The 24,093-nt window shown below is 40.9% G+C and overlaps 1 protein-coding gene across 5 annotated transcripts; it reads right to left on the reverse strand.

Moving 5' to 3' along the window:
• Positions 1-521: 521 nt before the first annotated feature.
• On the reverse strand, positions 522-23,832 carry LOC101159508 (dedicator of cytokinesis protein 7). 5 transcript variants are annotated; one of them, XM_011478026.3, is made up of 50 exons: positions 23,623-23,832; positions 22,070-22,157; positions 20,037-20,212; positions 19,776-19,844; positions 19,547-19,673; positions 19,004-19,216; positions 18,234-18,319; positions 18,075-18,141; positions 17,677-17,826; positions 17,525-17,605; positions 17,205-17,361; positions 16,966-17,096; positions 15,666-15,759; positions 15,416-15,578; positions 12,707-12,824; positions 12,118-12,188; positions 11,888-12,026; positions 11,411-11,512; positions 11,220-11,306; positions 10,727-10,958; positions 10,398-10,562; positions 10,134-10,309; positions 9,492-9,593; positions 9,082-9,168; positions 8,439-8,534; positions 8,216-8,356; positions 7,886-7,999; positions 7,619-7,789; positions 7,378-7,517; positions 7,086-7,255; positions 6,849-6,994; positions 6,423-6,605; positions 5,835-5,961; positions 5,668-5,752; positions 5,454-5,550; positions 5,227-5,361; positions 4,511-4,663; positions 4,211-4,369; positions 4,012-4,112; positions 3,729-3,921; positions 3,490-3,633; positions 3,235-3,366; positions 3,119-3,133; positions 2,707-2,832; positions 2,536-2,625; positions 2,218-2,454; positions 2,004-2,147; positions 1,754-1,860; positions 1,485-1,658; positions 522-867 (listed from the first exon to the last, which is right to left on the reverse strand). In XM_011478026.3, exons 1-50 carry the CDS (start codon positions 23,670-23,672, stop codon positions 825-827), a joined length of 6,354 nt encoding a protein of 2,117 aa, XP_011476328.1. In that variant the 5' UTR covers positions 23,673-23,832; the 3' UTR covers positions 522-824. The 5 variants fall into 5 exon arrangements, with proteins under 5 accessions (XP_011476328.1, XP_011476326.1, XP_011476330.1 ...); XM_011478024.3 differs by having other exon boundaries at positions 5,668-5,755; XM_011478028.3 differs by lacking the exon at positions 9,492-9,593 and having other exon boundaries at positions 5,668-5,755.
• Positions 23,833-24,093: the final 261 nt, after the last annotated feature.

Raw genomic sequence — 24,093 nt, forward strand, 5'->3', positions numbered from 1 at the left:
TGCTTCGTTTTTGTAGATTACCTACAGACAAACAGTTGCCGATAATAAATCCCACAGCTTTAACAAGTTCAAGCCAGAACTTCAGTGATAAATGTTTGACGTGACTGCTGTTTTTTAGTTTCACAGTTATATATATGTACAAAAAAAAAGACTTTTCAGCCCATTTGTTTTAACTTTTGCCCTTATTAGAAAACCACGAGGTCAGCAACTCACAAAAGAAGCCAACAACACCCTACTTTGTACTACAAATGAGGAATGCTCAGATAAAAGTTACAACTTCAAGGAGGAGGAATGTCAGATATTTGGTCTGCTGACAATAAAATAAAACAAAACAAAAAAAATTGGACTAACTATTAAGGGCAATAGCCTAAAAAAAAAACATCAAAGAACATCTTGCAAACAGATTGAAAAAAGAAATGCAACTCAAATTAATTTGACAGTAAATGTTTGGTGTTGCACTCTGATAAAAACTCAAGTTAAAGCCAAGATCCAGCTCAGAGAGATTACTTTGGGTCTTCTCAGAGTGGATTACTTTGGAAAGCTTTAGCTTTTTTTTTTTTTTTTGAACGCAGCCTCTTAGGAACTTCGTTTCAAGTGACAATGTTTACCAGGCAGATAAGCTTCCAGTATAAACAGTTGAGATTTTTTCCTACAGAGTTAACAGTGGTGGTGATGGGGGAGACAGTACAGCAGGGGAAAGAGGTGACAACTAGCTGTGTGTGTGTGTGTGTCTGTAACAGTTGGTGTGCAGGGCAGCTGGGAGGGGGAGCAGACGGTTGGAGTCGGTGGTTGTTGCTCTGCGCAGTTTCCCAGTTTGGTGCAGATCAACAGTCGACTCTTCGGAAGCTGGACCTGCTGCCCGAGTTCCTGCAGGAGAGACGGCCAGAATGATGAGTGTGAAGGACTGAATGTTTGCAACACAGATGCAGCTCATATTTAAGAGGTTAACATCAAGTTTAAACACGTTTTAAATGTTAAAATATGACACAGGTGCTTTTGACTTAAGTTTAAAGACCCACTCCAATGAAAATTGTGTTTTGGTTGACAGATTGTAAACAGAGAGCTCACAGTAACAGGTAAAAAAAAAAAAGAACTCAGAGGTGACTTTCTAAGGAACTCCTGTTGCTCTGCAGAAACTATGTCTGAAAAAAACAACCTAGGTTTTATTATTTAGGCTATAAAAATAAATATCATAACTAAAAGACCACTGAGAACGCTTTAAAAATAGCTAAAATGTGATCGGAGTGGGACTTTAAGAGAGGAGGTTTTGCAGTGCAAACTCAAATTTCAGCCAAAAGTGGAAAAAACAAAAAACTAAATTAAATAGTTTTAATTGAGTTCGATGGTATTAGTCTGTAGGTGGAATTGTGATAAGCTTGGTTTAATGTTGTTTTTGTGTAGCTGTTAAAGAAGCAGCATGAGGTCATTTCTTGCTCCCAGTGTGGAGGCGTGTGAGTGTGTGTGTGTTTTATGTCTTGAGTTACAGTTGCAATTGAGTGCTCTGAGCTGGCAGGGGTCTGTACAGCTGGGGGATCTTGCGGTTGATGAGAGGACTCAAAGCCTCTTTCAGTTTATTGTAGTTCCTCTCCAGCTCTCGTTGGTACTCTCTCTGGTCCGGACCAATCAGGGTTTTATTCTTCTTCAAGGCATCTTCACACCTGCACGAAAAATAGCCCAGGAGGTTGGGATATTTGAGATCTGCCGCTTTTGTTTGAAAAGCAATCTGTGCCGCAGGTGTGGAGTGTGTCGTCACCTCTTGGTGAAGTCTTTAAAGCAGAGCCGCAGTTTGTTGTGATGGCGATAAAGCTTTGGGTCATCAGGAATGTCGGAGAGAAAGACCTGCGCCACCTCGAGGGGGCCCTGTCGGAGGGAAAACGGTTACACATTTGCTGAGGAATGTTTATCACTACTTAAAACAGTGACTCAGACTACAAGCACTTCTTATTGTAATTAATACTCCAGAGGCAGACATGAGTTCTTCAATCTTCAAAAAGCGTCAGAACCTGGTTGACAGTCGTGCCCACACAGCCCTGCAGAACCATCTGTAGCATCTTAGAGTCTGCAGGGTCTTGATTTGTGGCAAAGGCGAGCTCCTGAGTCTTCTTCTGCATGTCCTCAATTGCCACCTCAATAGGGACCAGAATAATCTGCAGATGACAGGAGGGTGATTTGACATTGCATTTAATAAGACGTGATCACGGCAGAGCGGGGACCCACCTCCTCCTTGTGGATAACGTTGATGCGAGTCTTTATGTAGGGGAAGGCATGAGATGTTGTCAAGATGGTTTTGCGTTTGTACTGCTCATGCAGGTCGCCGTGGGCGCGGCCATCCAGGGTGAAGGGAGTGCAGTACATGAAAGTACGCAGGTTGTAGTTCTTGTCAAAGTAGGTGATCCTCTCCTTTAGCTCGTATGTGTCAAAGTAAGGCTCCACATAGGTGATCTGGAGGTAGGCCTGCAACAACCAATAGATTTGTTACACATTTTATAACATTTAACTGTTATTTTCACTCTTAAAATAGACATGTCTAATTACTTTGTTGGGATCCAGTTTGTTTCTGTCCACAGGGCTGGAATCCTTGATTATTTCAACCACATCGTCTCCAAATCTGGTTGAGTAAAACTCCTGTGCAAAACACACAGTCACTATGAAGCAAAACAAGTTCTCATAATTCACAGATGCCACATCTATGTCACATCAACGTGCCTCAAGTCTGTGTGAAATCTCAGCTAATTTGGTGATGGAAGGCTCCTTGTAGACAAACTCTTGCTCTTCCAAGTCTCCAAAGTGTGAGCCATAGAAGCCCACTCGAAAGTAGGTGCCAAACATTCTCTAAGAACTGCAGACAGGAAAAAAATGGAAGCAATTAAAAAAAAAAAAAAAAAAAGAGTGGAGCAAAGAGAAATGGAAACAGTTTGAACGTGATGCAACTTTTAAACACCAGCATGAAAGTGTTTTGCACAACTCACCAGAAATATGTTGTGAAAGACGCAGAAGATGAGGAGAAAAAAAAAACAAAAACAGAAAGAGGCAATGGGGAAAATAAGAAACGTTATTCTTAAATGAACCTATTCAACTTTATTGTGGAATTTTTCAATGTTTTAAATGAAGCTGTTACCTCCCATCCAGAGCTCTGCAGCAGACAGGAAGACAAACAGAATTAAAAGCAGATTAAGTACATTTGCTCACAAACACTGGTTGTTTGCAGTTGATCTTAGGTTCAAGCTGACTAACTTGGTTGCAGACTTTATTGAAGGCCTCCTGCAGCTTTCCATGGACAGTTGCCAGCTTTTTGAAGTCTTTGTTAGCTTCATGGATGGGGAGCAGAATCTTGTACACTTCATTAATGGCCTCATACATGGCACCCTGCACATATTAAGATAACAAGACATGATTTGTACTCATCACTCAATCACACAGCTATCTTTCAGTTGTGTTAATGCTGTAACCTAACACTGTCCCCGTGCATTCAGAGAATATGAGCCATACCATGTTAAATGAAGCAGCTGCCTGCTCCAAGAGGCCCACCAAGCCAGACTCGCTGAAATACTTCCCGGCACAAATGCCCTCCTCCTCTGGGGACAGAACGTCATCTGATACTGCGGACTCCTCTAATATGTTGGATGAAATATTCTGTGAGAAAAACAGAGAAAAACATTAACATTTGCTCATGAATTCTTCGTAAATAGAATTATTGAAACTTTTCGTAATGAAGCGCATAAACCAACCTGAAATGTAACACAGCCTATAGGCAGGTAGCGGCAGTCTTCCAGCATGTTCAGGTATTCTGCCACCAGGGCTGCACTGTGAACCAGACAATGGGCGGCCTCAGCGTGGTTCCCTCTCTCCGAGTGTTTCCCCGCCATGTTCTGCAGCCACGTCAGGCGCAGGTCAGGCGAGTTCTGGTAGCCTTTGGCAATCCTGAAAAATTTCAGTCAGTTTCAATCCTGAAAGTCTTTCTTTAAACAACTTTTTAACTTTTTTTGCTGTTGCTCGTGATCTTCTCTGTACCTGTACATGAGATCAATGAGCATTTCAGGATCCTGCTGATGTTCTTTCATTTTCACAGTGTCAGTGAGAATCATGTGCAAGTTGAACACCAAATCCTTGACCTGAAGTTTTTGATTAAACATCACAATGGTGAGGTCTCTTCTACTGCAAAAAGATTCAGAGATTAATCCAAGAAAAAGTAGAGTTCGGTGACACACACCTGGTCTGGGAAAGGTGTGTCACGCAGGTCAACATCCTCTTCTGCGTACATCAATATTGTCTTTAGTGACCGACGAAGATGATCCTCGTTAAAGTTCTGCGACGTTCCCACCAACGAGGACAGAGACATGGTGACCTGCATCTTCACTCGAGCAAAGTTCTGAAGCAGAGCCAGAAAAAAAAACAGAACCGAGACAGAAAATGAGGAGTGTTTGTGGAAGTATGTTATGAAGGAAGCATTTTTTTAAATATCCTAAACAAGATAATCAGAATTGAATAGCACAATAAGGTTTAAACGTACATTTCCAATCTCAAAGTTTTGCCTCATGAGTAAGTAAAGAGAAGCTGAGGCGTGACTTCTGGCAGAGGCCACACTGCTGCTGCAGTGTCGCAGGAGACGCAGGCACAAGTCTGCACAAAGTTCCGTCTCCTCCTCGAACAGCATCTCTGGAAACTGCAAAATAAAATTAAAAAAGAAACATTATTTCCTTACATCCAATAAACTACTTAAAAACAGACAAACTCTGAATCCACAAAAATTATCTCTTTCTTGCAATTAAAGACCCAATCTGATGAAAATAGTGTTTTTAACAGAAAATTTGGCTTAAGATTAAATTACTGAGTACCGGTATTTCTTTATTTAAATTGTTGTGAACCAGGAGCAGATGAAAAAAATGCTGTTTGAAAAAGAGCTTATTGGTGACGTAGAAAATATGCTGGGCGGGCCACAAGCTTCCTGCTCTGAGCTCTCAGCAATGGGTAGGGGAAGGGATGGAGGGGTTCCTCCGCTTCAACAGTCTCGCCCACAGCTCAAAGGTGAATTTCTAATAAACTACTACTATTTCTAATTAAGTAATACTAGGAAACAACACAATTTTTTTAAATTTTGGCTAAAAACAGCGTAATCATATTTAAAAAAACACTGGGACCGCTTTTAAAATAGGCCAAAAGATAATCAGTGTGGATCTTTAAATCACAGCTAAAGAATAAATCTAACTTTACAGAGACTGCTCTTACTTTGAAAACCAGAGCTCTCTGTGTAGTAAAGCAATGCTGCAGAAAGAGGGCACTCTGGTTTCCTGCCATACTGTGGAGAAGCACTCGCAGCACGCCCCCCAGAACGCTCTCCTTAGACTCTGATGCAACCACCGTCTGAAAGAGGAGAGAGGTCAAAAACTCCACCCAGGGAATTTTAGAAAAATGAAAAAAAAATGTAGTTAATGATTGAAAAGCATAATTCTTACCTTTACTATAATCTCTAGTGTGTCCAGAACTATCAGAGAAGCTTCAGTAGCCAAGTTTCCATCCACCACAGACTCCTGTTCCATGTCAGCCTTACTCCTATTATTACCATTAGAATCACATGATAACAATTTAACTCAAAAACGTACTATTATTAGTTAGTTTATGTTTGATTACGTTGCTAATAATTTAAACCTAGGTACTGTAGAAACATACTTGTCGACTCTGTCTGCGTTTTGTCTCCAGAGAGTGACATTCTTTCTCCACCTAACACTCTCATGGCTCCCATAAGGACTTCTTTCTGCTAGAACAGGCACATCTTCATAAATCCGTCACATGTTCGCAAGTACAGAAAAAAGGGATGTTTTTGTCATGCAGTTTACCTCTGCAGCGGCGGACCATTTCTTGTCGAGCTCCAATGGTGCCGAGAATGGCTTCTTCCAGGCGGGCCTTCATGTCCTGAGACTTTTTAAACGTCAGGCTGTTAATCCTCTGCAGAGTTTTCTTCCCCTAAAACACAAAATGTGATGATAAAAAGAGGCGCATTTAAAGCTCATTTGACTTTTTTTTTGTTCATTTTGGGTAGCAGTTATTAACAGCAGCCAAAGTAATACAAATAATAATATTAATTTATTAATAGAAGTAAATCAAATCAAAGAAAAATAATAAAAATTCCTGAACGTCACTGATTTGAATTTGAAAATAATTGAAAAAGACTGTAAAAGTTAAATATAGGCTGCATCAGCTGTGTGAAATGTAAACATATTTACTCAGCTGATGCAATGGTTACCATCCAGCCTACACTTATGAACATGGAAACAAGTCAGGGCATGCTGTTCCAGACTGCACTGATCCAAACCAAATTGCAGAATTTTATGGAAAACTTGTTTTGAATCCGTCAAATGTCATCCCATGATGGTGTAAGGTTGGCGAAATACCCCCTTGCCTATGACGGTATACGCTTTTTATACCTTGTATTCAAAGCAGGAGACGCAGAGGTGCAGCAGGTCCAACAAGCGGGTGATTTGCAGGACGGACAAATTAGACACCCAACGTTCAAGAAGAGCAGCATCTGCGTTCTTCATCACCCACAGGAAACACACCAGCAGCGTCCTGCTGCACTCAGCTGACAGAGAGCTGGACTGCCGCCCAGCCTGATAAAGACAAACACACAAACTCTATGCCAATTTCTGCGGCAGACCTGAACAAAATGACTCTTTATCGAATAAGAAATGGACAGAAAACCACCTACAGGCAAACATGGAAAGAATACAAATGCTTTTGGAGATGATTGTCTGTCAAAGTGAAGCAGCAGCTTCCTACACAAGAGACCCATCTGTGACCCTTCAGTCTGCAGGGCCCCGGGGAGCAGTGTGACCCCTGCCTCTATCACTTACCACTGAGGGGAGTGCAAATGGGTTCACTTTGGCATGCGGCAGAGGGGAACCCGCAATTGCCATAGCAACAGACTGACTGATAGTGCTGTTACTGTCTGGGTCAGCATTATCGGCGTGGGCATGGCGAGCCCACGCAGGCGAAGAGTCTGCAAGAAACAGGAAAAGTAGTCAGTATTTCTGCAAATAAAATAAAAATATTCTTGATGCCATAGAAGCTGCACGACTTTTTATGCTAACCGCAGAAGTCATGGAGCTGATGCAGCGACTCCAGGACGATGGGGATGAGAGGCAGGTACAGCTGAGCAACGTGGGCTTTGACCTGAGGGTCTTTGTAACGAGGATCCGCGTCATGGCTGCACAAGAGGGAGTGAATAGCACTGATGGCCTTTTTATGTAGGAAGAACACCCTGTGGAAGAGAAAAAATGTGTCATACTGAATGTTTTATTGGGTATTTTTGGGTATTTTTCTTAGGTATTTCTAACCGAGCAGCATTCTGAACAGCATTTGTAAAATACACCCAGTACCCACCCTTCACCCTCAAGGTCAAGAATGAGAGACAACTCAGTGAGCAGCAGGCCAGACAGGAAGTGCTGCTGACGAAAGGGGAATGACAAATCAAACATGGTGGCCACACCCTGGTCCTGCAACAAACTGGAAAAGGCTGAACTCTATAAAGAAAGATAGAAAAAAATCGTTTGCGATTATCCAACTTTTACTGATTGTAGCATGCAGTTTAAGACTAAATGCGTTCCCCAGCTTGCTTTGGTACCTGTGAGGTGGTGGAGGAGGTGGAAGGAGAAGGGGACGCTGGAGGGCTCAGGGTGGAACAGGGTAGGTTGAGGATGACATAATGCTCATGGCTGCAGATTATTCGCGTGAAATCTATTCTTAAGGCATTCAGGGAGCTGGGATTCTGGGCCGTCTGAAGCTTGTTGGCAATCTGTTGTATGCAAAAGGGTGTAGAAAACATTAAAATGAAAGTGAAGCACCGAGTTGCTTGGAATTAAAACAGACTGATGAGGAAGTGAATGCACACCTGTTTGTGGTAGGTGCGAATGAGGTTGAACACAAAGCCCCGGTCCAGTAACGACAGCAGGTCATTGAGAAAGAAGGCGAGGCTGCTGTTCAGCCTCTCCACCAGCTCCACATCCTAATGGAGAGTTTCAAGGAGAATATGAATTTGCATTTTAGAAAAATAGCATACAAAGTCATCAAAATTGGGGCAAAAATGTCTGAATCAATCAAAGAAACTCAATCCCTGGAAAGGGAAATTAACAGCACTTTTCTTTGTCTTGTGTTGTTCAAAAATCCCAAAATATTGCTGATGAACAGCACGGCATTCTCAAAAACGATGCCATATCTTTACCTTGTGGTATCGGCTTGCAATGTCTGCGCTGACAGCACACACCAGTGCTGCAATGTCATCGACGAAGCGATCAGGAAACCGCTGGCGTCTGGGTGTTTCCAGCTTAGACGTCAGAAATAAGTGATGAGCCATGCTCTTGGTCTGCAGATTGAAAACAAAAATGAAAATGTGAAAAAGATGGAAACATTTCAGAGCTACTGAATATTTCCAAGAGTTAACTGACCATCAGCTGGAAGAAAAACCAAGCCTGCTGCAGCGACGCCTCCCTCACGGTGCTGGTACTCACCACCCACTGTAAGGCCAGCTCTTCATGAAGCAGCTAAACATGAAACAGTGCATTCATTTTGCAAGTAATCATTTAAAAAAATCCAATCATCTTTTGATCTATTGTAAAAGCTTTCCCAGAGGTCTTTTGTTTATGATAATGATGTTTTTTTTAGCCTAAATCAAATGAAATAGGACATAGTTTCTGCAGAGTGGTAGTAGCTCATTAGAAATTTGCCTCCGAGTTATGATCTTAATTTTCTTATTACCGGTACTTGACAAAAATAATAGGAAACAGAAGAATGTCACAAGATCGTGGTAAAAACACCAAAAATACATTTTTTTTTTTTTTATCAGAGTGGGTCTTTTAGAAGACATATGAGATCTCGGTTCTAAAATTTAAATTAGACAACTTTAATTAGTTACATTTTTTTAATAAATTCCAGTACCAATATATTTCTAAGACAGTCAAATTTCAATAAAAGCTTTAAATCAAAGACAAAAAAAAACAGATTTGAATAACCTTGTGAGAGTCATGGCATAAATATGTGTTAGTCTGCTACAAAGAGTGTCACATCTACAGTCTGTTGAAGTAGTTTTACCTTCTTAGTAAGTTGCCTTGCAGGAACTGAAAACAAGGCCACGCTGTCCAAAAAGGCAGACATGCGATTGCAGCTGAGGTCGCTTGCCTGACATGAAGTGATGGTGAGGTGAACACAGAGATGACAGTGATGTGAAAATGAGTGGATGGGAACTGGTGGGTGGAGAGAGGACGTCTACGACCTCCCAGGAGTGCAAGGCTGGTAAGAAATCTAACAAGCCGCAGGCAGAGCTTCTGTCAATCAATCACTACATATTAGGCTTGTTAGACAGCGAAGAGAAATGTGTTTGGAGCCATGGAGAAGATGAAGCGAGTGATTAAATGATGCGACAGGTTGGATGAAGCAAGCACCAGAGTGCATTGAAGATGGTTAAAAGCAGATGAAGCGAAGGAGGAAGAAGGACTTGGCACCTGCTTGAGCTCGCAGCTGGAGTTGGGGTTCCGGCGTAGAACAGATCTGGAGCCCCCAGGGGCGTAAGCAGAGTTCACCCAGGAATGGGAGCGGTCAATGCCCTGCCACGAGCCACCAGGCGCACACACAAAGCACACACGGAAACATAGAGCCGCAGGAGGCAAGAACACAGTGAGAAAGGGGAGGAAGTAACCACACGAGATTTCAACAGGAATGAACCAAAAACCAAAAAAAAAAAAACAATCAACACAAAAAAGGGTTATAACAACTGAGGACAAAATAAAATTAAGAAAATAGCAGGTTGGGATACACACATATCAAGGGGGACTAGAAAACAAAAGGAAAAGAGGCGAAGAGCAGAATTGCACTTAAGCATAGAGAAACCAATCAAGTTTATGGAATCTGCTCTGAAACATCAAAGCAGTTTAGTTAAATCAAGATACATCCATAAATTATAAAACCATATTAAAAGAATACTTTTTGTTCTAAAAAAAAAAATCAGCAGAAACATTTGTATTAATGTAAACAGGACAAATAAGCAAACAACCACAAGTCACGACCAAAAATCTACAAAAATGTATACATTTCCACATGCTAAAATGCTCTATAGTTAATTTGAACAGTTTTGAAGGCGTGTTTACCTTGTTTCCTATAATCCTTTGGACTTCTTCGTCAGGGGAAACGGGTGTGGTGGCCAGGTCAGGGTTAGAGTTGCTTATACTCTTAGAGCGGGACAGGAAGAGGTTGCTCGGTCGGCCCGTTGCTCGGGAAATTGTAGCATACTGAACAGGCATCTCATAAGACTGCGAGGCGCCAGCTTTTTAGTAAAGACATAGAACGTGGATGTAAGACCACAAATGTGAACAAACCTTAATTTAAGAACAAAGAGGGTGGGTCCACCTCACCTCCCGGTGGCATGGTGGGCTCAGCAGTGGGCAGACGGAAGCAGTAATGGATGTAAGACGCTAGCAGGTTGTTGCGCCCATGCAGGTCTTGGTTTCCCTCCAGGTTTTTGTGGATCTGATTGACCAACAAGGCCATTGCTTCAAAGGCAGGTCGGCCAAGGTTCACTGCAGATGATGGAATGATCAGCACAAGGTAGACTTTACCACACATTACTTGTCTACATTGGCCAAAGCCCAGCATCATTTAGCAACAGCTATTCAAACGCCAGCAATTTGTGAGCAAAAGGACAGAAATTGTCACGCAGCAAGAATATTTGACGTTTGCTCACCAATTTGTCCTGCAATGACGGGAGGGTATACGATGAGCTGAATAAGTTTGTTGAGAAGTTGATGCAAAAACCGGATGCAGGTGTCCAGCAGAGCCCCCTTCAGTGCAGCCATGCTGGCCTTAAGCTCCCCCTCCATGTTAGCCTCGGTTATGATCACGTCTTTGAGGCGAAAAGGGAAGGAGTACTCCTCCAAAACATACACCAGGGTGAAGAACTTATCCAAGTGGGGGTCCTAAGGGAACATCCGCAACGTTTACAAGTCGAACTAGCTCAGCTTTCACAGATCTGATAACCAAAGACATTTGTGGATTCTACATTAGAATCGGAGAATAGATGGAACGGAGGCTTATAAATGAAACAGCTACAAGTGTTTAAATCACGTTAGTTAGGATTATGAGCAAAAATGACTAAATTCACACCTCTGGCAGCTTTTAAATCAGGGAAAAAAATCCCACTAAACCTCAGCATTATTCTCATGTATGGGTGAACTTACCTGAGTGTGAACTGAAGAAGCTGCTATCACCTCAACATTAAACACTCCTTTGTGATTATCCACCCACTTCATCCCTGGGAGCTGAACCTGCCATGAATAAATACCCAGCTGTTTCACACCAAGACGCATCGCAAAGGAAGAGGCCACAGCAGAGAAATGTATACAGAGTGATTACAAAAAAAACAACTCACATCAGGGGTGAGCACAGAGTAGCTCGGTGGAGGCTTTTCCACTGACACAGGCAGACTGAATGAACCGGTGCGAAGCCTTCCATGCTGCATCAAAGGAATCCACTGAACACAAAAAAGGAAGACAATTAGTTTATAAATGAAATATTCTGAAGACCTTTTATGCCTTTTTTGGCACTTGAGCAGCATCATTAAAATTTAAAATGGGACAATTTTTCTAGAATTTTTTAGGGTTCCTAGAATTTTTTACAAGCTAAATTTAAGTCTTTTAAAACTCATTTTATGGCCATTTGAAAAAAATATTTGTATCCGTATTTTTAAACCAATATGTGAACCTGAGTAAGCAGATTTTAAATTGAATTTTTCTTGGTTTAGAGGTGAAGGTAAAGCAGGAGGTAAGCAGCTTTGTTGCAGCCCCCTCTCAGTCTCTCTCCATAGCACAACCACTTTAAAAGGGATCCCGGTTTTGAGCGTACTCACAGTGTAGCCCACAGGGGTCTCCAAAGGAGTGTTCTGTTTGGGTTGGCAGCTGATGTGATAGAACGTGAACAGTAGGTGGTGATTGTCTGTCAGATTGGCAGGAATCTTCATCTTGGTTTCTTCATAAAACTCAGGAGACCTTTTCAGGAACAGTTAAACAAGGTCTCAGTTAAAAAAAAGAAGTAAAAGAAAAGCTAAATGAAGCAAGCAGAGAGTCTTTTGAGCCTTACTTGTTATGGTAGATGACAGGAGTGTAGGTTTCTGTCAGGAACTCGGCACAACTCGACTTTCCAAAGATAACCTGATCAACAACAAATTGTAAGCCCTCTTGCATGTTTTGGATTTTATTATCAACAATATACACATACCACAAAAAAAGCTAATAATAAATTATGACAAAACCATGAAAAACTACTGAACTTTCTATTAAAAACATGTCACTTTTAATGTCGCTCTCTGATAGAAATCATGTTTTTAACATGTTCTTGTGGTGTTTTTTTGATGATGGAGGAGAACTATTAAGAGAAAAAAGTCTTAAAATTGAATTTCTGTGTATTTCTAAAGAACTACTCCGGCTCTGCAGAAACCATGTGCTAGAAAACGACACGTTTTTTTTTAAATTTAGGTTAAAAACGGCATAATCCTAACTAAAGGACCACTGGGAACGTTTTTAAAACAAGCTCAAAAGATGATGGGAGTGGGATTTTAACCACATTCTTTTCAGAGTAGATAACGCCTCACATGGAGCTTTGTGATTGAGATTTCATCATCCTCCAACACAGCAGTTATGTCTCCTGCCTGTCCTTGACCGTTACTCACAGGTAAAGCTTGGCTGGGGTCCTCTCCAGCCATGAACTGAACCTTCACAGCAATGTTCCTCACTGACCCCTGGCGACTGTTGAAGTTCACACTTTGTGGGTAAACATACAGCAAATTCCTGTATTTAAAAAAAAAAAAAAACAGGAACAGGATTTAGTGAATGCAAAACCATAAAGAAATTTGAGTTTTGTTTTTCTATATTGAAAAAGTGCAATTTTACACGAGATAAATAATTGTGTGCAAACATGGGAGGAGTTTACACATAATGAATCCAATCAGCAAACACCACTCTGACTTCAGTCCAAGTCAAACTGCAGAGGTAACTATTGTTCAGATTTTGCAACGACTGATTTCCATCACGTATCCTGGGGAGTTGACTCTTCTTGTAGGGTTTTTTTTTTTTTTTACTTCACATGTTGGTATGCAGATCGTTGCTAAACATTGTGTTTGTCTTAAACAAACAGCAGTCTATACATTTTTTTGGTGTGCACATTGAAAGTTTATGACCTAAATGACAAATTTAGAAACATGCAAGTTAACCTTCACAAAAAGGTCATTGGGAAAAAAGGTCACAGAGCTTGAGTCCATGTACTGCAGCCGTGATCGAACCATTGCAGAGCTAATATTTTACCGTGTGTTGCAAATCCTGAGTCGCTATAAAAGGAGTGTGAGTAGCTCTCGCTTGCATTATCCAATAGCAGATTACGCTTCTGCTCTGCTACTGCAAATGGGAGTTGTACGGATGCCGTTTCAAAGTTTGTGTCAAATTTACATCAAATCCTTGTTGTGAGGAGCAGAAAAAGAAATCCAAATAAGCCTAAATCTGCTCTGTCATCTGAGTGGGAGACAATCATCAAGATGATCTGGAGCTTCGGTCTGTTTTGCCTGGTGGCAGGTTTAGGAGCAGTCCATGCAGGTCCCATCAGAAGCCCGGGCAAGTTAGAGGAGAAAACTGCCCCTCAGGAAGAAGTCAACGTACTCATGTTTGGTGTCATACAACTGAGTGAATCGCTTAACTATGTTTATGAAACCACCGGAGCTAAGATAGAAAGGATCAACCGGGCTTTGAAGAACCATGAAGGCACTCTCCAAAAGCTGGGGAAGCAGGCCGAGCTGGCTGCAGAGGTGGAGAAGCAGATGAAAGAAGTGATACAGTTACTGCAGGTAAGATAGCACTAAAATATGTCAACAGTGAATTCCTGTGTGAAGCTGTATTGTTGCAAGATAGAAGAAAAAAAACAGAGGAGAACAGAAAGGTTGAAGGCAGTGAGTGTAGGAAGTTTCCATCAGAGTGAACTTCTGCAGACATAACAAGGCACCTCTTCTGTGACTCCAAAAACTGTCCGCATGACACCCTGTTCTTACTGATAACACCTCAATCCAACTGCGTTCTTTTGAAAATATTAATGATTCCATTCTTAATATAAAGAGACAGATCATAATAATAAAGGTGAATGTATTTTTGACAGGTCCAGATGTACCAGGACCAAGCCCAGACCCAGAAGGCTAAAGAGCAGCTGAACAGCTTACAAAGAGACGAGGAAGAATTAAAGACCAAAGTACAGAGGCTGGAGATGTTCATCAACAATCACGCACCAACCAGCATCAAGGAGCTGCAGGTAACGGAAAGCTGAAGCTCTCCAAGTCCCCATCGTGAGAACTGTGAAGAGCAGCCACTGAATAACTGTATTCCTTTAGGAGAGAGCACATATGCACTCCAACATGCTGAAAGGTTTACAGCTCCTAAACCAAATGCATAAAGAAAACATCGATACTCAAAATGAGCAGCTCTCCAAACTGGAGACCATGGTGAGATGTGTTTAAGATCCCAAAAGTTAACAGAAAATTAGGACTTCTTTTTCTTTTACTAATTTTACTTTTGTACATCTTCTTTGCAGAGTGGAGTTGTGCAGGAATCCTAAATGGTTTCACAAAGTCACCGCTGCTCTGAAAGAGAAACGTCTGATTTAATGTCAGATCCCTGACGTCACTCCAGTCACTTCCAAACCTTTTTGTTTTGAGGGCTAGAAATGCTTTCTGTTAGAATCCAATATTCATTTCTTGCGCATTTCTTGTGTGGCTCTTGTTTTTTTTCTTTTTCTTAATATATTATAACTTAACCCTTTTCAAGATTTTTTTTAAGATATGTTAAATTATTAAAAGATTTTGTCTCAAAAAATATTGTCTGGTCTTTCTTTACACATACTCAAAAAGCACAATTTTTTTTTTTAAGTCAAAGCTTTTCAAAATGTAAACAACGTTTTATAAATAAGCACAAAAAAACTGCTAATAGGGTAAGAAAATGGGTTTACCAAGAATTTTTATTTTAAGAAGAAAATTCTAGTCACCAAGACATGTTTTCTTAAACTAAGATTATTTTTTTAATTTGCTATTAAAAATTTTCTTGATAAGATTATTTTTCTTGCAAAACAAAATAAGAATATTTTTTTGGAACAAGGAAATTAGTTTCTTAAGATTCTATTTTTGCAGTGCAAATGCGCATGGTTTATATTTAATGAACAACATGTTATAATTTAAGTTAGAATTGAATAATTTCTATTTCCAGAAAATAAAAAATAGTCTGCCTCCGTCCAAAATCAATAGGCGTACATGTGTTGGCTCACGCGCCCAGAGAGTGGATGGATGTTTGTTTTTGCGGGTCAGGTTACAGATTGTGCGTGCGTGCACCACTGAGCATGCAGTGCTCACCTGTAGGTGGTGTGTGGCGTGTAGACGTATCGAGCAGGGAACTCCAGCACCTCTTTGGTGGGACGCACACGTGGATCTGGATAAGGTTTCACGTGAAGCAGCTCCGGTGACAGACAGTAATGAGGAGAGTCCGGCGCTGGAGAAATGTCGATTTTCAGCTTAGCTGAGGGAGAAACAAACGCTTCATAAACAACCCACAACCAAAAAGCTTTTCAGTTTTTACATCATCCGAATGTGACGACATGTTTACCTGTCACGGGCCTCAGCCGTCGCAGAACAGAGGACGGTCTGCGCATATCTGCCAGAAACTTATACAGATCTTCATCACTAAGTCGATCTCCTTCCTGTTTATGCACAAACAGAAGCAGAGTTAGTGCACACTTTCTTCACCTTTTGTGATTAAACTTGATTCTAGACTGATCAATTCTGCAAAAAAACAAACAAAAATAAAAGCTGTAGGATACAAGCTAAAGCAAACTATCAACATAAATATTGGGATTTTTAAGTTTACCAGCCAGTGATAAATTCAGCATATAGCAACGACTGAACTTTGGTGCTTTTAGTGTAGAGCTTTAACTGTAAAAATGTTCTGCTGGTTAGTATTTTATTTTAGAATAAGCTTTGTTAAACAAAATACATCAAATATTGATGCTAAAGAATAAAAGCTTTTTGCTAATGTTCAGAGTAATGAGTGGAGATTGAAATAAGAATCAAATTACCATATAACTATTTTTTAGACAACGAAATTCATTAAAATAAAAATAAAAATTCCTGACAGAAACCTGAATAAACAATTTTAAAACATTACTTTTCAGGAGTCACTACTGAATCAATTTTTTAGTACAAAAAAACTAAACAAAAAAAAAAACATTCCACTGACAGATATTGGGCAATTTTTCTAATATTTTTTACCTGTTTTAAGCACTTGGAATCATTTAATAGAAATGCAACTTTTCTTTTACTTAATATTTCACAAAAAAACAACATGGCAAAAAAGAAAAATTGATTTCATGTGTGTGTAAATAGATATATGCTTTCATTGAAAAAAATCAATTTTGATGAACATATTTGCCTAACAGTATTAATTAGAACAAAAACAGGATTTAAATTATAAACTGAGCAATTCTGCTCCTTCTGCAGAAAGCAGCAACGTGCTGCTCTGGGATTATGAGTCATTTTAAACAAGAACACAAACTGGTTTGAAGTCAGGCAATCCATGAAGAAAAGAAAAGCACTGGAGTATCCAGAAACCTTGACACTGATCTGCTAATATAGTATATTAGCTAAATTACAGAGTTTTAAGGCTTTTTCTAACATGGTGGGTTAGTTTGTTGTTTGTACTGATTTTCTTGAGCATTAAAGGATACAAACCATCTTTTGTAGTGTTAAATGTAAGAATTTAAAATCTTGATCTGGGGTTATTTTTGTTAAAATCTAAACAAAAATCTCCAGAATTTTATGATTTGAAGGGAAATACTAACTTCAGTAATGAAGTAGGGGATTTTTATGTCCCAATCTGGAAATGTCTCACACACTGAAGTTAGACTGACCTGCTTGAAGAAGTTAGTTACTGTAAGGGTCGCTGGACGAAAGGTGGCAAAGTTACACATCTCGTCCCCGACGCTCATCCTCTCAAACCCTTTCTTCTTCTTTTCATTCCAGGTTCCATGGCTCTTTCGTTCTAGGAAAGAGACGATATGTCAGAGGAGGCTTGTGTTGGTGCAGCTCTGCCAGACAGGAATATGAAATATGTCAAGTCAACAGCAAACATGCTTGTAAATTGAGATACCAGAGTCAGAGTCTGGATCCGACCGATCCAGACCTCCCGCGCTGCTGAAAATATTGAAGAGGTGAATAGCCGTCCAGGCAAAAGGCATGCGGAAACGTCCAAGGCGGCTACACGACTGTTCTGCCTGAAGACGAAGCTTCTCCAGCTTTTCTTTATTCTGCAGCAGAAAAAAGTCAGCGTTACTTTATCCCTAGCAAAATCTTACATCTCAAACAGGATGGAAAACTTCTCTGACAACAACCTAACATGCTTTTGAATAACACAGAGTGTAATCAAGCTGAAGGTGAGGAGCATCTGACAACACATTTCTGTTTCTGTACCTTAGAGGAGTCTGATTCTTTCATAACCATGTAGGGTTCAGAGCATTCTCCGATATCTCCTTGCTGAAGGACTTTTTCAAGCTGAAACAGAATTCAAGGTGATCATTTGTAACAACAGTAACTAATAATTACGGGCCGGCAATTTTCTGTACCTTAATGACCAAAAAAATATCAGCAGAGGGGTACGTGATGGAGAAGATTGCAGAGCGGGCCAGGGTGGATATGGCAACCTGAGGCGTGTGAGGCTTAAGCATCCCCTTCATCTGATCCGAGTTTAGGTCAAAGTAAAAATTCTCAGAGATCTGCCGGAGAGTGGGAGACAGTGAAGGGTTGTGGATGGAAAACCAGTAATGGAAATGTAGATCAGAGGGTTTTAATTGAGTTTTGACTCAATGATCTGAACTGCAAAACCACTTAGACCTTTTTGAATTGAGGCTAATTCATTTAGTCAAGTATGGGCTCAGCATTATGTAAGTGGCTGTTAAGTGCTGAGTGTAAGAATAGTGAAACTAAAATAATTTGAAAAAAGACACACAAACACACAAAATACCTTTTTCTTTTCCTTGACATCATAAAGAGCTAGAGAACCAAATATCGGTTCAATTTCAATTTCAAACCTGCAAAATAAACATAATTTATTCCCTGATAGACAGATTTTACAGAATTGGAAACAGAAATGTCATCCAGGGTTTTCCAACTGGTTTCTTACTTCAGGCTCAGACACTTGACCAGGATCCTCTGACCACAGTGTTCTTTGGGTGCTTCGGGTAGAGAGCATCTCTCTACTGCTTCATCCTGCCACACAAAAAACACAGCAACAGCTCAAGCTAACATTGACTCAGATGTCATGGTAACATAGTGGTAGAGGGAAAAAATCTGCACACAGATGTAAGGACTGGTAGAGACGGCTAAAGGAACATTGAAAATTAAACGATTCAATCAACGTGGATGGATTTGCAGACATTGAATTTCACAGCTTGGGAACATTTAGTACAGTTCGCCTGACGTGGGCACATGGCAACAGCATACTACGTCAACCAGTCTAATCAACTTACAAAAAGATTGCTTTTGAGAGACTGTTGTGTGTTTAATCTTGTTAATCGCTTTTTCATATGCACGTCAGACCAAGAATCAGTCACCATTCAAGCTGCTCTTTCGTTCTGAACGTAAGTGTTTGCAATCAGATAAAAGGTAGTTTGGCACAGATTTTGGCATAGTTTGTTTGCAGTGTAACAGATTATCCTTTGATGAGACAAGCAAAAACACTACCAGATTGACCGAATTATGCTTTTATTTTGCAGCTAACTGTACAACACCAGAAACATGATGTCTTATTTTGTTTTTGATGATTACACAACATGTTTTTTGCCGGCCACATGGATGTTTGCTCAGTTTCTCCTAGTGGGCCGCTCTCCAAATAAATGACTAAGTGACTGCATTTATCTTTTCTTTTTCTCCCTGAACTCTCTTAATCCAAACCTCATCAGGTGGAGGGTACAAGCCAAGCAGATCGCTGTGGCGCCCCTGCTGGCGTGCCTCTGTATTGTGACGGTCCATGTCGTCAGGGGCTGTCCGCTCCAGCACAGACGGGAGCAGCGCATCGGGGGAGGAGTTCTTCAGGTCAAAGATGCTGGAGGCCCAGCTGCCCCGAGGAGTCTCGTCTAGGCTCACGGACCGTCGCTTTGCATCATCCTGAATCACACGAGGGGGGGGGGGGTTGAGATTGTGTTTTCTTTAAAAGCAACACATGGACTAAACGAAGAACAATACGGTACAAATCCCCTTATTTTTAAATCGATTGAAAACTCTTCGTAAGGAGAACAAGTAAATGGGGAAGTTAGATCCACTAATTCAATAAAACGCTGACTAAAACACAACTCACTTTGCCCTTCCCACCATAATAGCAGGCCATCAACTCCATCCCTCTCTTAGCCCAGACAAGAAACAATCAAAGTGCTTCTGAGTGCTTTTAAACTTTCAGTCCATCGTGTGTTTAAGTGCCCGAACATCTGTAGCGTCTACCTGATCATCCTGGCGTTCAGCAACATCAGCCTCGTCCAGTTCAAAGGTCTGTTTGAGCAGCCCTCGCTGCCTGTCCTTCTGCCGCTCGGAGCTGTGAGGGCTGTGCATGGTGCTGAAGTGCTGGTATCTGCAGAGCATGTGGCACAGCCGCGGTAAGTGTTAACTGTGTGAAAACGCCGACAGAAAATAAGTGATGTGTTTAATTCTCTTGGTGGCAGCAACGACATACTTTCTTTGAATGATGAGCCAGTCGTCTGTGTAGACTGCCAAAGCATCTCTCACTCTGGAATCCAGGGTGCTACACAGAGAAACACATCAATAATTGAGGATGATATGAAGATATGAAAGAAGAAAGACCTTTGTTCTCATCTCTAATCGTGTTTGTCCTTTGCTAGAGCGAGTCTAATGCTCTGTTTGATCAAGTAAAAACCACAGAGCGACTGTGAGTTTAATTCTTTGGGATGAATTCATTTGCAGCATTTGGACTCACTCCTCTTCAGGCATAGGGGGCTCCAGTGTTGTGCACTCCTTTTCCAGCTGGAGGAGCTCCAGGTCATCCTGGGGGAACTCCATTAGCTGTCTGAGGGGGCCGGGCTCCACCCCAGGAGCGTGACTGCTCACATATTCCTCAAAGTCCACAGGCTCCACGACCTCCGTCAGGGGCAACTGTCAGCCAGAATTATTACACTGTTACACACCCAGAACTACAACACGACAATCATAGGCGAGTGTAATCTGATCAGCCGGATCGGAGAGATTAACACACTGTGAGAAGAATGTGTGCCATTATTCTAGACCAGAGTGAGCTATCAAAGATTCATGCGATGATAGAAAGAAAACAGGATTGAAAGGCAAAAGTAGATCGTTCCAATGTTTTTTTTGGCCTGATGAATTTATTAAAACAAACTTATATATTTAGAAGCATTTATTAAAGTGATTTATTATACATTTTTAGCAGGCAGCCTTTTCCCAGTTTACAATTATTATCTGTCGGAAAGATGGATATTTTGGGGAATTTTATTTAGTTATTAAAAATCAGGACAATAACTTTTGACACAGTTCCACAAAGCTGTGACTGGGTTTCACCAAACGTAATTTTGGATAGGTTGTATTGAATCCTACTGGTTGGTAATTCACGAACTGATTTTAAAGTCATTAAAAAAGGTTTTTATACCTCTCAGCTTAGAGATTTTGCTGCATTAAATTTACGGACACACCAGCCATGTGACCCTCACATTAAACCCATTCCTAAACCTTCATTTAGCCCATGGTGTTCACATTGGACAAGCAAGGAGAGGCCGCTTCTTCTCCCTTTTCTAATGTTTACTAGCGCATGTCCGCCGCCTACAGTTGGAAGCAGCTTAGTGCAAAATGTTGTAGTGGTGCAAATCTCGTAAATCTTGTTTCAGGCTTTTTCTTCCACAGCTTTATTCCGATATATGAAAGACTTGGCGTCATCCAACAGCAATTATTAAGTTCGGTTCCATCGCGAATTAAGAGGGACGCCATCCACTTTAGGGTTGGTGTCAACCATCGGGATGGACGATGATATCGTTGGGGGGGGGGGGGGGGGTAATTTTTCGTTCTTATGAAATTGCTATTCGTTATTTTACTTTATTACTTTATTTATTTTATTACCCAACTAATGACTCATCTGCGATGATCCAGTATAAACTGAGGGAAGTGACTTTAACAAAAAAAGTAACAAACAAAATAGAAAAGAAGTAGTCCGCTCCCGCACACCGGCAGAGTGCAGACTTACAGCTTTGTGTTTGATGGGAAGGGGGGGGGGGGTGCTTTCTTACATGAGCGGTATGTGTGGGAGATTTAGGACTTCTAATCCGACCATTGATCCGATCAAGATATTTTGCACATGTAACCGCGGCTTATGGTGTCGACTCGCAACGTGGCATCACGATGGTGTCTCTCCATCGGGATGTCACTCACTCATCACCGTCCATCGGCACAACCCTAATCCATTTGTCACTACCAAATTTCGAGTCCCTGATTGGTGAAAGTTCAACCTGGTTTAACTGGCAATGTGCGTTCAATGGCCACATGTTTGGTACATAGAGCCCGAAAATGGTTGTAAAAACCTGCGTAGCTACCTGTGAATGTGAGAGAATGTGAAACACATATTTATATAAGAGTTTTTGTTGGAAGTGGCCACTGGGACACGCTTTGCAGAGGGCAGTGTGAACATCGCTTTACTCAAAGGTCCCAGAATTTGCCATTAAAATCACTGGGCTTCTGGGTTAGCTTAAGGATTCAAATGATGACTCAACATAAGACATGCAACCTCAGCACTCCATTTACCCCAGCATTTTGAAAATAAACTTTCAGAAAATACTTCGATAACTGCCTTTAATTTAATAAAATAATCTGTTCTGGATGGTTTTCTTGATACCCAAGTAGAAAAATATTTCAGATGAACAAGAATAGGTATAAACTTTTTTTTTCATAAACGTGTAAAATTTGGTATTTTACACCTGAATACAAGTAATTGGCATTTGGGTGACTCACAGGGGGGTGTGGGCCACCTCGTTTCTTTGACAATTGAGGTGATCCATAGTCTCTGGTTACTTGTTTTCTTACTTCTGATGCAACCGTCCTAAAAAAAACAACAACAGGAAATCACCCACAAATAAAGTATTGATAAAGGTCAAATAAAAATACACATTTGTCCTATTGTAAAGACCTTAAACATATGTATAGCAAATGCTTTTTCTCTCCAAATTTCAGTTTCCCAAACTTTCTGGGAAGTGAGACATCATCTGCAGTAGCATGAGTCAGTGGTGTAGTTTTGGGAACATCTCTTTAATCTGCTGTAAGGCAACAGCTGTTCCAGACAAGGACTCAAAAAACTTTACAAAGAAGTGGTAAGCAGGCTTCCAGGACCAGGCACAGAGCCAGATCTCTGTCCCTGGCTCTTGCAAACCAATAGAAAACAGGAGGCTTAAAGACAAAGCAGAGAAGAAGAAAAAAAAAACTCCCTTGCAGAGACAGTGAGCAGCTGCTCTTTCAGATTCACGAACTGTCAGCTTCTCTCCTCAACACAGCTGCAAGGGCTTCAACAGTTCCACTATAATAGGAAAAACTCAATGTATGCACAGATATTGTTACAATAACGAAGTAGACCTAGTGCTAATGCTTCCCCAAATAGTATTAGATCAAATTGCCAAGATAAAACAATAAACTCTGCTTCACTGAGAAGCGGAACAGTGTGGTAGGCACTTGTGAGTGGAGTTCTCCACGCGTTCTTCTAAAACAGGAAAAAGGAAATCTATGGACTCCAAATGCAATGGCCAGAACGGCCTTTCCCACCCTTTCCTGCATCCGGAACAAAACAATGGTGTTGGACCCACATAAGGAGAAAACAATCTCAACAGAGGGGGGAATGAGGGTGTCCACTATAGGATGCAGCCTACAGCAGAGATTCAATAGCGCACTGTCCAGCAAGAGCTGCTTAGGAAACACATGACAGCCCTATGATTTACTTTGTTTTAGCCTCTTAGGAAGCCATAATTAGGCTTATTAATAAAACTATACACTTGTGTGAACTTGTTAGTTTGCTATATATAAAAATTGCAAACATAACAGTCTTATTAAACCCAATGCTGAGACTCTAAGTCTTACTTTAAATTTTGTTTTGTTTTATTAGGAGAAGAACCAGTTTGTAACATGTGCAAACAAGTTGCTATGGGCTGTTCACATGATAGCTACAACTATTTTTTCTCTACAGTTTATAACCGAAAACAAAACGTCAAAAATAGTTAAAACAAGCTGCGCATTGCATGCTGGTTCTGTGTTTCTGAACTGGCTCGTCACAACAATGCACGGCATAACAATAACGTCGGGTAAACAGTAAATAAATAGAAAAAACATCAAGAACAGTTGCAATAATAACTTTAAAACACACTTTCATTATATAAAAGCATTCTTTAAAATGGAACGTCTCAAATGTAGTGTACCACGCTACAAATCCTAGCATACTCTGTGTGTACACTCGGTCCAGTAGGTCACTTCGATGCACTTGCGCGCGCGTCTGTTAAGCCGTACTTCTGCCGCTTTCTCACCGGCTGATTTTATGAGCAAACGCTCTTCTGTCGCTCGCCGTCGATGTCATGTCTTCCACCCATGAAAATAAAGTCTTCAAAGTCTATCTGAAAGTGATTCGCCTCATTCCCTTCTGGTGCTGGCCGGGATGCAGACTTCTTCCTTCTCCACTCCAGGGCTAGACAAGGATCTCCCTCCTTGTTCCTCCTAGCGGTCGGGAGCTGAACATGGCTAACGGTAAGCTAGCACTACATCCGGTGACACTTCACAATAAAATACAATTATTTTTCTCAGGATGCCTAATCATGCTTTTAATCAACTCCGTTTTTATCAGCTTTGTTTTTGCATCGAGTATATTTAACATATACACTCGTAAATTAGTATTTCCTGGGTCAGTGTAGTTTCTAAATGTTTGAGAATTTGTCACTTCCTTTCTGCTCCTGTCATTCTTTAATGCGAGTTTGACACAGTTATACCTGGTTTAGTTCTCT

The sequence above is a fragment of the Oryzias latipes genome, chromosome 8 (genome assembly GCF_002234675.1).
Source record: "Oryzias latipes chromosome 8, ASM223467v1".
Taxonomy (NCBI): domain Eukaryota; kingdom Metazoa; phylum Chordata; class Actinopteri; order Beloniformes; family Adrianichthyidae; genus Oryzias; species Oryzias latipes.

Coding starts and splice junctions, on each gene's coding strand:
- LOC101159508 (XM_011478024.3), bottom strand. CDS start 23,672: ATGACATCGACGGCGAGCGACAGAAGAGCGTTTGCTCATAAAATCAGC. Junction 19,674..19,775: donor TGGCTCATCATTCAAAGAAA/GTATGTCGTTGC, acceptor CATGCTCTGCAG/ATACCAGCACTTCAGCACCA. Junction 15,579..15,665: donor ACGGCTGAGGCCCGTGACAG/GTAAACATGTCG, acceptor TTTCTCCCTCAG/CTAAGCTGAAAATCGACATT.